At 44.9% G+C, this 12,500-nt stretch overlaps 2 protein-coding genes across 2 annotated transcripts in view; one reads left to right on the plus strand and one right to left on the minus strand.

Moving 5' to 3' along the window:
* The window catches only part of kcnip1a (Kv channel interacting protein 1 a), a gene marked incomplete at its 5' end in the record, with an annotated part of 28,588 nt that extends 26,361 nt beyond the window's left edge, over positions 1-2,227 (plus strand). Inside the window, 5 exons of the mRNA XM_083685490.1 lie at positions 899-969; positions 1,275-1,382; positions 1,618-1,722; positions 1,885-1,947; positions 2,160-2,227. Of these exons, the coding sequence (XP_083541616.1) occupies positions 899-969; positions 1,275-1,382; positions 1,618-1,722; positions 1,885-1,947; positions 2,160-2,207 (395 nt within the window). The 3' untranslated portion in view covers positions 2,208-2,227. The remainder of the gene's footprint in view (positions 1-898; positions 970-1,274; positions 1,383-1,617; positions 1,723-1,884; positions 1,948-2,159) is intronic.
* Positions 2,228-4,602: 2,375 nt separating this feature from the next.
* Positions 4,603-7,326, minus strand: tlx3a (T cell leukemia homeobox 3a; the record flags this gene model as incomplete). Its single annotated transcript, XM_083685677.1, has 3 exons — positions 4,603-4,786; positions 5,603-5,837; positions 6,912-7,326. The coding sequence occupies 3 exons, from the start codon at positions 7,324-7,326 to the stop codon at positions 4,603-4,605; spliced, it is 834 nt and encodes a 277-aa protein (XP_083541803.1).
* Between the last annotated feature and the right edge of the window lie 5,174 nt (positions 7,327-12,500).

Below are 12,500 nucleotides of genomic sequence, written 5' to 3' on the forward strand. Positions count from 1 at the left end.
GAATACATGTATTCAATATTACAAACATCATATCAATTATCCTCAGTCCAAAATCGTTTAATATCAGGACAGCTCCAGAACAGATGCTTGAGTGTACCAACCTCACCCCAGCCAGGCCAACACAAACCTGACAGGCTTGGGTCCCTCTTTTTCAGCCTGGGTGGTGTGGTGTAGACCTTGTGCAGGATCTTCATTTGAATCAGTTGATACCTTACACATTGTGATATTGAATTTGTGGTTTTTCCAGATTGCATCCCATTGTCCCGCGGTGAGAGATACACCCAAGTCCTGTCCCCGGTGTAATTGAGTTGGGATGTTGTTGTTTGCGGAGGACAGGGCAACCAGCTTAGATAAGGCGGAGACCGTTCCCCTGCCAACAGCCTGCATCCCTCAGTTTGACATCGAACACGTCTTTCCATCCAACATCAATACCCTTTCCCAGAGAGGCTCTTCAACATTGACTTCAGATGGAGATAGGGTAGAATAGCTGTGTCAATCAGGCCAAAGTCTGCTACCAGTTCTTTGAACGGTGTGATTTCTCTGTCCCTTACAATCTGTCCTACCTGCCTGATGTTTTGGTGTTGTGGTAAACAAGGGATTGTTGTTCGATATTGATTGTTCCTGTGCGTACTAGTGAATGTGATAATGTGTGTGTGCGTGTGTGTGTGTGTGTGTGTGTGTGTGTGTGCACGTACTAGTGTTCCGTATTGTTCCTGTACGTACTAGTGAATGTGATAATGTGTGTGCGTGCGTGCGTGCACGTACTAGTGTTCCGTACTGTTCCTGTACGTACTCGTGAATGTGATCATGTGTGTGTTTGGAAATACACATTATTGATGCATAAGCGCGTGTGTTGGGTTGAGTTGGGTTGTGTGACCGTGACCTCTCCTCTGAGCAGACGCCAGCACCTACGCACACTACCTGTTCAACGCCTTCGATTCTGCGCACAACGGCTCCATCAAGTTTGAGGTGAACCTCACTCCTTCCTCCCTCGCATTTCCCCCCTCCCCCGTCCCCTCCCTCCACCCCCTTCACTTCAATCACACATTCTCTCCGTCTTTCAAAAATATCAGTTTCTCGTCTTTCTTTTCCCCTCCCGTATGTTTTTTCATCCCTTGTTTCCTCTCCTCCTCCCTGTTACCTCGTGTTCCCCTGTTCTCTGAATGACAGGTTCCTGCTCCTGCCTTTCACTCGTCCTCTGTGTGACCGTGTCTCGTTCTGTCATTCTCTCTTCTCTTCTCCTCCCTCCCTCCCTCCCTCCCTCCCTCCCTCAGGACTTTGTCATGGCTCTGTCCATCCTGCTGAGGGGCACAGTGAGGGAGAAACTGACCTGGACCTTCAACCTGTATGACATCAACAAAGACGGCTACATCAACAAAGAGGTGGGTGGGTGGGTGGGTGTGTGTGTGTGTGTGTGTGTGTGTGTGTGTGTGTGTGTGTGTGTGTGTGTGTGACTAATGTTTTATTATGTGTGTTATTCAAATTTTCCATCATTCCACATAATTTAAAAGACATACAGTATCATGTTTGTGTGAACCTTACTATGTGTGTGTGTGGGTGTGTGTGCGTGTGGGTGTGTGTGTGTGTGTGTGTGTGTCCGTGTGTGTGTGTTTACAGGAGATGACAGACATTGTCAGAGCGATATATGACATGATGGGGAAGTACACCTACCCTGTCCTAAAGACTGATGCACCCAAACAGCATGTGGATGCCTTCTTCCAGGTCTATACTTCAATTAAAATCTTTACACACGCACGCACGCACACACACACACACGCACGCACGCACGCACGCACGCACGCATGCAGACACACACACACACACACACACACACACGCAGTGCAGTGGATCTCAAACTTGACCATATTTCTCTCCGATCCATAGAAAATGGATAAAAACAGAGATGGAGTGGTCACTCTGGATGAGTTCATTTTCTCCTGTCAGGAGGTAAGCTCCTATCTCCCTCTCCTCTGGTCTTGTTGGACTCACTTCTAAGTTCGAATTAGTCATTGCCCCCTGGTGGTTATTTGTAGGAACTGCATGGAACAGCTAAGATGTTAGATCGTGAGGCGTTTTTCCACTTGATCTTTATTGCTCTCTCTGTCTCTCTTTCTCTCTCTCTCTCTCTTTCACACTTTTTCTTTTTTTCTTCTCCCCAGGATGAAAACATTATGAGGTCCCTGCAGCTCTTTGAAAACGTCATCTAGAGAAGGGGAGAGGGAAACAGAGGAAGAAAGGGAGTAGATGAGACCCGTGAACTGTGAGATGGAGGAGTAGCCAGCCAATAAGGGCCAACAGGGGCACGTGGACTTGTCATCACCATGGTTACGGGAGATTCTCTGAACACTGACTGCAATGCTTTCAGCGAGAGCTACGCACCCTTGTGTGGCACAGTGTCTCACTACCATGTTACCATGGCAGTGACCAATCAAGGGGTTAGGTTTCAGGCTACGGCCCTCAGATCTGACCCCTTGACCCCCTCACCCCTCGTGACCCCCTCGTCCTGTAACCTTTCATCCCCCCCTGGTTGCGCCTCTCTCCGTGTCGTTCTGTTGTTGTTGACGTCGTTGCTATGGTTACTGTTCTCTCAAAGGGTGTATATCTCACACGTCCGTGTACATACAGATTCTGCCCCCCCCCCCGCTGAACACACACGGGTCAAACACGTCTCAAACACATATAAAAAAAAAAACGTATATACACACATATATATACGTCTCAAACACGTCCATGTACATACCGATTCTGCCCCCCGCTGAACACGCACACACGTGTCAAATACGTCTCAAACACATAAAAACTTATAAAAAACATATACACAAGTATCTACCGTATTATGTTCAAGGATGTATATTTGGTCCACGTTCAGTGGTGTTGTAGAATTCATAAGCTACATACATGTATTTGACTTTGAACTATAAAGAACCCAGGTCAGCTTGGACCTGCTAACTCCTACTCTACTGTGTGTGTATCAGTGGTGTCCGTCAGTGTGTGTTTGGTGTTGTGATGCCTTAGCTGTTGTTGTTGTTGTTGTATTTGTGACTACTTTCTCACTGTGCTGTCTGCTCTGATCTCTGCCTGTCTGTCTGTCTGTCTGTCTGTCTGTCTGTCTGTCTGTCTGTCTGTGTGTGTGTGTGTCTACAGTTTGGTCTCTCTGCCTGTCTGTCTGTCTGTCTGTCTGTCTGTCTGTGTGTCTACAGCTTGGTCTCTGTGTGTGTGTGTGTGTGTGTGTGTGTGTGTGTGTCTACAGCTTGGTCTCTCTGTCTGTCTAAATGATTTATGTGGCAGATGGTAGATCCAGGGAAAGAGCATAGGGATGGCAAGTATCTCTTCATCATGTCCTCCACACGCTCACCTCTGTGATGTAGCAAGGTGGATGTGTGTGGTGTCTTGTGTGGCATTAGGGCCAACCGCTCACTGTGACCAACTTAGAGAGAGAGAGGGAGGGAGAGAGGGAGGGAGAGAGGGAGGGGGAAGGAGAGGGAGAGAGAGGGAGAGAAGAGGACCTCTTCACTGAGTATAAAGGAATGAAAGCCATCAGTCCAAATGAAAACAATCCAGTAAAGACTAACTAACTGAGAAACAGAGTCAATCTATTGTGTATTTCATCGCAGTTACTTTGTAGGCATACATTAGGCATCTCATACTTAGAGTAAACGTTACACTATGTCACTGTGGTCGATGGGGATTGTCATCCTTGCACAGCAAATGCTCCACTTAGACTCCTGATCGGAAACGCACAGACAGACGTGTAGACACATAGACAGACACATAGACAGCCACACAGACAGACAGACAGAGAATAAAATCACATCAATGTGTATTGAAATGTATGTACAAAATTATATTCAACAATAAACTTTTCAGAGAACGTTGTGATGCTTGATGTCTCTTTTTGATGTCCTTAAAAGGAGTCGACAAGACCTCCTCATCCACCTGTCTGTTGGTGATTACCGTATATACTGTAGTATGTGACACATTCAAATGATATTTAACATCCCTGTGGGCATTTCGCCATGGTCTTTGTGTCACAAACCACACAAACAATGTGTTCACAAGAGGAGAGTTTATACCATATATTTACATATCTTTACAGCTCAAGTACAAATTATGATACATTTGCACACACATCCTGTTGGCATCTGCTCACCAATGAAACATTTCAGAATGCGTGTTTTCATTTGAAAATGTACCAACATTAAATGCCATATAAAAAGGTGACATGCATTTCTCATCTCTTCCTTCTTTCTCAACCCTCTCACTCCCTCTGTCCTACAGTCCTTTACCATGCCATGCATCACACACACTCCTCCCTCCCTCCCTCCCTCCCTCTCTCCCTTCTATAGTCATCCTTTACCTTGGTCTGAAGCCTTGTAGTCACAGTGTGGCTGTAACATCACCTCAGACTACAGGTGTATACACATGTATGTACAATGGGGGTGTGGGGGGGGTTGTGGGTAATGTAGTCACTCCATCATTGGACCATGGGTTGGGGGTGTATCAGCATTCAGTCCTAAAACAACCCTCTTCCGCTAGACATGTCTTTCTGGCCCCTCTGGAGTCCCACTCTGACCCTGGGTCAGTGGTCAGGGGAGACCTCTACTACTCCCTCTCCTCCACCCAGGGCTGCAGGTTCTGCAAGGCATACAGGGAGGAGTTATGTGCACACAGCGGGTCGGAGGCGCCTGATTCGCTGAGGACGTTGTGGATGGCGTCGTGCTGCAGCTGTAGGATCAGCCGATTGGCTTGTTGCCGCTCAGCCTCCCTCTCTTCTGCTGTCTGTCTCCTGAGAGGAAGAGATGGAATGGAGAGAAAGATGAATAGATAGAGAGAGAGAGAGAGAGATAAAGAAGAGCGGGGGAAAGGATGGTCGATAGATTGGATGAGAGGTAGAGGAGAAGGCATGAAATTATGGAAATATACAGTTATATTAAAATTGGGTAAGATAACATAATATTGACATTTGGCCACGTAAAATCTCAGTGGTTCTGTTGATATGAGATCTAACTAGAACCTTTCCAAGATCTTGGTACTTTGATTACAGATTATTATTATATAAATATTGATTACAGATTATTACTATTGTATAAAGACTGATTACAGATCCTTAATATATAAAGATTGATTACAGATCCTAATTATTATAGAAAGATGGCGCATCGATTTTGAGCAACAGTTATATGACACCACGTGATATTATCCGATTGGTTCAAGACAGAACAAATCCGATTGGTTTACAAAAAGTTGAATGGACGGAATTGAACAGATACACAACTTTTTAAAACATGGCGGAGGTTGGAACTGAGAACAGATAAACTGTCCCGCCCACCACACATAGGCCTACCATAACTCCAACCTGACCCCGTTTTCTGCTATAAAAGCAAGGTAAATGACAGGACATAATTGAACGCAATCATAATAATGATGGTGTTCGTATAAAGAGGGAAAATACAATAACAGGAAGTAGGCTGACACACTAAAGACGGTATGGCCTAATATAGAAAGGACTAATATCTGGATTGGGCACCAGAATAATGGGTCAACATTTCATAAATGCACAAGGACTGTTTTTAGGAGATGAAAAGACGAAGGTAAAACCAACCTCCACTTGGTCCGGCGATTCTGGAACCATGTTTTGACCTGTGCGTCCGTCATCTTTAGAGTCTTGGCGAGGGTGGCCCGCTCGGCGCTGGCGAGGTACTTCTGTCGGTGAAACCGCTTCTCCAACTCGCAGATCTGCACTCTGGAGAAGGACGTCCGGGGCTTCTTTCGCTTGGGCGGCGTACGGTTCTGGTACGGGTGTCCTATCCGCCGAGTCACGGTGAAAGGCACGTGGGCTGACGGAGAGAGCAGATTGACAGACCAGTGAGGATGTGTGTTTACACCGTGGATGAGGTCAGCCTGCTGTTGTTCCAGAGGTATGAATAGGATGGCATCAATATGAGAAATTAGACATCTGCCTAGATTGCCTATATGATACCTGAAACACGAATGCTTAAATTCGTATTTTAACTCAATAATTAGGTTACACCTGATGCCTGTGCAATAGGCTATGTGAACGGTCTTTAGGCTGTAACATCATAAAATCTGGTCATTTATTGGGGGTAACATCCAAAATGAATACAAGAAAGAGAGTAATGAGTGAATTATTTGTCGGCATAGTTTTTTTTTAGTATAATTTTAAATGCAACAGCACATATTTACTTCACAAAATAAGATATGATCATATTTACACGTGTGCCAGCAAACATTTTCCACTTCATTTTGCAATGTACAGTAAACTGTTCTGCATATATCTGATGGTTGTATGATAGATTTCTGATCAAATAAATCGAAAACATAGGTTATTTGCCTTGAAAACAAAAAACGTTTTCTCATTGAGGAGGAAATTTAGCAACTGCTACTCTGTGCATTATTGTAATTCAGATAATGTAGCCTATTCCATATTTTCATTTTTTGTAGGCTATTTGTATGTACTTTGGTTCTTAGAAATATGGAACGTAAGAATTTGGAGACTGGGTTGGAAATATGCTTGCTAGGCCTAACACGCACCTTTATGTCTGTATTCATAACATATTGTAGATCATCACATACAATCATTTAGTCATTCGTTAATAGGCTTGTGTACAAGATTGAATTCTGTAGCCTATGTTACCAATATTTTTTTTCCATTAGGCTATTTTCTTGTCATTATTATCATATTACCCCTTAGCCTAATGCTGTTAGTTATAGCCTACAGCCTATATGCTTAATATAAACTCAATTTTAAACTGTTTTAATCCCACTTTTAAAGTCAGATTGCAAAATCTCCCAACCGATGTAGGGAATGTTCCATCGGATAGGCTTAAATGACACCGTGACATGTTCTTAAAACTAAATGACACAAAGCCACTTTACTGAATTATCTTTACCTGATAATCTTTCCTTGGCGAACCTGTTCCCCACCCACGGGAAACACAGCCCCCCAAACCCGGGCACGGCACTCTGCACGGGCGGCAGCCCCGCGGCCGTCAACGGTCTGTGAGCGGGGACTCGAATCACTCCTCGGCTACCCAGGCTCCTATTCACTCCGTACGTGTTTGAATCCTCTAACGGCGGCACGAAACCGGAGAGGGAAATGGACAGCGCGGTGTAGGATGCCAAGCTCCCAGGGCTCGCCAAACGGTAACCGTCCCTGCTGCTGGTATCCAAGCCGCTGTGTCTACCGCTGACCCGGCCGCTCTCTGGGTCAGCACCTCCGCGGAGGATCTGGTCGATGCCGAAGCTGATGGGTTCGTGCTGGACCGCTTTTGGAGGCGGGCTGGGCGCGCTGGGTGCCCGCTCCATCCCCACCGTACGCTCAGACCGTGAGTCAGATAGCCTATTGGAGGATGAATTCTCGTTATACCGGAATGATCCAACGATTAGAAACGGACATCGGCTCCATTGTCATCTTCCGTATGGAAACCGATCCGTCTGCAACTACAAAATACCCTATTCAGATCATCCTCACGCGCGCTCGTCAAAGTTTAGTGTGCGTTTGGAGAGTTGTGACGCTCTCCTCCTTGCGTCAAAACATGTTGTCTCGCTCGCTGCTTCTCCCAAAAGCCACATTCCTGTATTTCTATTGGCCTGTGCTGTCAAACCCGTAACCGTTCATTGGCTGTCATTTTGAATGATTGATTGAACGTGAATGCGGGCAATATTTTGGCACAAAAACCAACATCTCGTGAACAGTGAGTCGGTAGGCCTATCGCTAAATGCTTCATCAGAGCATAAATACAATACATCATTGACCTCGGACAATTCATCACTTGATATGAGCTGAATTAGTTTTCTCATAACATAGTGCGATTGCATTCATCCACTGAAATAGGCCTAATTGCTCGGAGTTTTTTAAATGTATTTTCCAACCGCCATATAACTTCATAGCCTGGTGTTCATGAAAATAGGAGGCTAATAAATATTTTAAAAACAATATTCAATACAGGGCAGTAACCTACAGGACAATAATCACAGAAACAATTAAAATCTCTGCTCAATGCTATCCAAGCGGATGTAGGCCTGTCGTGGGCCGTACGTCTCTCTGGACTATCGGGTTTGAGGAGACGGTAGTTCGCCACTTCACAGCTCGTCCTCTGGTACAGATTTTCCATGAGAAACATGAGAGGGTTTGAATTGACACAATTCTCGGCCTATTCGTGCCTTGGTGCAGCATTGATTTGGACAGGCAGAAGAAGCTCCGATATGATAACGCGCATCCGTCACCGGTTAGGCTACCATTCATCCCCGACCTTCGTTTGCGTTTGTATTTTGTCAAATGAAATATTACAGGTATTTATAAATTAGCATATATCTATAAATGATGGCGCACAGCCTTCTATTTCTTATTGGTCATGAACACATTTAACAGTAACATGTTTTAACGCACAATTGGCACATAGGCATCAATTTGAAAACGAGATTATTTGACAAGGCCAGGGGCTGTTGAATGGAGTGTCCGGAAAGATCCTCCTGTCAGTCGGTGTGCAGCCCTCGACCCTGGGTCACAACTGTGTAGACCTGGGTCAGTGCGACATGACAGTCAACATTGCATTTCTGGGCAAACGGTAAGTATTCACAGGTAGGCATGTAATCATATAGGCATATAAAAGGCTAATAGGCCTAAAAACACATATGTTCTATGTTTTAAAGGTACGATCTGGAATTTGTTTGGCTGATCAATGGTTATTTTAATTCATGATACGACATTCATAGATTCTTGAAGAGTAGGCTATATGACTAATACATGCCTCATATGAGCTGAGTAGGCTACAATTGTCTGACCCAAACTCAAAATATAAGGTTGTTTTACTTGTTTGTAATTGACGTCTATAGCTCGGAAATGTGTTTAAGACAGGCTATCATTTCAATATCACAGAGCGCTTTTGGGATGAACGAATTCATGAATTAGAGAGTGGACACATTTCCCCAGCCATATCTCTCAACTTCATAGCAAAACGAGTGGCGTGCCAGCCCTTTGGCTGACAAACGAATAATGTATTGCGCCTCAATTTAGACATCCAATTTGTAACTAAGACTTATTTTTATTCGAAAAGAAGCGACTTGTAAATACCCCACAGTGCTGCTATCGAAAAGATCGAATTTGTTTCGAGAATAAATTCCATATAAATGCATTATAAATAATTATAGGGAAATAGAAACACGTCATATGATTATTTATGTATCTGAAGAAATTACAACAATATTTTCGTTGTCCATTAATGAATGTCCCAGGTTGAGATATCGAGAAGGCTCAGCCTAAATATTAGGTGGTTGTTTGGCAATATGGGCAGTTGGCTTAGTTATGCTCCCCGACATATGTGAGCGCCCTGGTGGTCTTCTGATGGGGAGAACTGGGCTGTAAACTGTAGGCCTAGTTTAGACATTTTCATGTATTATTTTTGTCGTATTTTGCCCTATCATTAGTGTCGTTATAAATACCCTATTATCATTATTTGCTGGTGAATAATCTAATATAGGCCTATATATAGCATATTTTAGGCTGTTTGTTTTGTATTTTTCGATTACAGAGATATTAGCTTTAAGCAACACATTTAGCTTTTTGTATTAGAAAAATATTAATGCTGAAACAGCGGCTATCTCTCCATTAATGAGCGGATGGGTGGACCGCTGTTCTGGGCGTAAGTGAGCCGGTGTAATCCCCTGTTCGAGTGATTATGTCACAGTAACCCCGACCCCCCAGTAGGACCCTGTCAAGGCCTGTCTGGTCTGCCCTGCATCACTGCATATAGGGTATGGACTAGCGTGTATAGCTTAATAATATCAGTAGAATATTTAAGAACAACAACAATAATAATTTCAATTGGCCAAGTATAAAAGGTTATATAAAATAATGGTCCATAATAAATCATGAATTAGCCCTATAGGCCTACCGATATTCCATTCAAATAGGCTAACTATCGTGGCAGGCTATTAGCACTTGATTTTGGAGAGCTCTTATGAGCCTGTCCTGCGGTAACAACAGAATCACATCCATTATTTTGCCAAGCCAATCGCAAGTCAATAGAAACGGGAACAAAAGACTGAAAGCGTGCGATTTGTTTGAGAAATTACTTCTTGATCTGCATAATCAGGGCCCGGGCCCGTGAACCCGCGGGCTCCTTTTTTATTGCGCGTCTCCGCTGTTATCAATTCGACGAGCGAACCTGTCTTTTTAAAGGGGAGCCCGGCTGCTTCTGAATAATGAATGACACGTTTTTATATCGTCGCTAAAGTGCCTCTGATGTTAGAATATGAAAAGGCAGTCGTAAGTAATAGTGCATTTAAAGAGGATGTAGTATGGCTGTGTTTTATTAAGATATAGTAAAAGCGAGTGCGAGAGGGAGAGGGAAAGGGAGAAAGAGAGATGAGTAGGGTAAAGGAGCAAGAGAGACGTGGTTTATTTTAATAAAAACGACAGTTGGAGGCGACGAGACTGCCTTGCAGCCTAATGGAGTCGTTAATGAAACTTTACCGCTTTTAACTATTCTTTTCCTTCGCTCTTGAAGACCGCCTTTATGAAATATTTAAAGGATTTAATATCCGTATTAGCTTGAAGACACTGGCACTGGCTATTAGGCTAAAGCTATTGGGGTTTAGCTATTTTGCCATGGACCAATCGAGCTTTATATGTCATGCTACGTTTGCAAACAATAATTTCCATTAGCCTCCATGGAGCTTAGCGTAGTAGATGAGAGTGAAAGAGGGCAAATGGCCGCTCCTTTGGTGCTCCCAGAGTTGTTTCATGCGGACATGTTTGAGGAGATGAAAGGAATGAGATCTCCCTGTGGGGACCATGCTGAATAATGTCTGCATCCAGGGATACACAGTGGATGGGGATACAGAGCGGTCGGGCTACTGGGCACAGGCCGATACACACTGGACCTTAGGCCAGTGGTGCAGGCCATAATGTGTGAATTATATATGGGACATAACTCCTGGCTAAAATTGTGTTTATTATGATGAAGATGTGCAACAACAAACCAACGACTTACCAGAGACAATGTTGTTTTATGTTCCCTGATTTGTCCTAATGAGCATTGCTTTTTTGTTTTTGTGAAAACAGGGGAGAGGAATGGGGTTCGGCTGAGTTTGTGGTGTGTGTGTTTATGTAAGCGTGTGTGTGTGTGTGTGTGTGTGTGTGTGTGTGTGTGTGTGTGTGTGTGTGTGTGTGTGTGTGTGTGTGTGTGTGTACCAAGTTAGTCTGATGGTTGAATGCATGGCTTCCTCTTCACGCTGGTTAGAGAGGGAGAGAGAGAGAGGAGGGAGGGATGCCTGCCTGTCTGTCTGTTTGCCTGTCTGTCTGTCTGTTTGCCTGTCTGGCTATTTGTTCGCCTGTCTGTCTGTCTGTTTGCCTGTCTGTCTGGCTGTTTGCCTGTCTGTCTGTCTGTCTGTCTGTCTGTTTGCCTGTCTGTCTGTCTGTTTGCCTGTCTGGCTATTTGTTCGCCTGTCTGTCTGTCTGTTTGCCTGTCTGTCTGGCTGTTTGCCTGTCTGTCTGTCTGTCTGTCTGTTTGCCTGTCTGTCTGTCTGTCTGTCTGTCTGTCTGTCTGTCTGTTTGCCTGTCTGTCTGTCTGTTCGCCTGTCTGTCTGTTTTTTTGTGTATTTGTTTGCCTGTATTCTTATGATTCTCTAACTCTGTCTTATAAACTGGCCTTTTTCCAAATTTCATAAAAGCATTTGTCTGGCCTTGACAATGACTAATGTAATTAATTAGTTAGCGTGTTAGTGAGCGTGTTGGTGCGTCACTGTGTGTGTGTGTGTGTGTGTGTGTGTGTGTGTGTGTGTGTGTGTGTGTGTGTGTGAGAGAGAGTGGGAGAGCAGCTGAGCAGACCTGAACGCCCCTGGTCGCGTGCTAATGTGTTAATTCATTAGAGCTTGTATCAGTAGCATTGTGTCAAAGCTGCGTTTCCCAGCCCTCTCTGTTCTCCCCAGTTAATAAAAGCCGATTATCCCGCGTGTTGCTGTTCCGCCCATTCTTCTGCCTTTTGACCTCCTAACCCCTCCTGTTGCTGCCCACAGGGTGCTGGAGGGAGGGAGGGGAGTGGGGGTGTGTGTGTGTGGGGGGGGGGGTTGAAGGCACCAGCTGCCACCAGCCGTAGTGCTCCTCTCCCTGGCAAAGGAGTTACTCCTGCCCCCTGCTTCGCTGGGCCTTCTGGCCCCTCGGGGTGAAGGCGGTCTGCCCTGCCACCAGTCCCACCTGTCCTGCCCCAGGCCACAGAATCTGCCTCATTACACACACACATACACACACACACACCCACACACACACACCCACACCCACACTCTGCCGTGAGGCGTGAATGAGTGAGATGGTGTGTAAGTGACCTTACTCCTGTGCTCTATTTCTCTATTGATTTTTCATCATCAGAGGTTTTTTCCCCCGTGGAGTCATTAGTGTGTGTCAGGTAGAGAGAGAGAGAGAGAGAGAGACCAGTCACTTCCACCAGCGCAGGGCTATCTCCTTCCCTCCCTCAGGGCAG

Source organism: Argentina silus, assembly GCF_951799395.1.
Source record: "Argentina silus genome assembly, chromosome: 15".
Taxonomy (NCBI): Eukaryota; Metazoa; Chordata; class Actinopteri; order Argentiniformes; family Argentinidae; genus Argentina; species Argentina silus.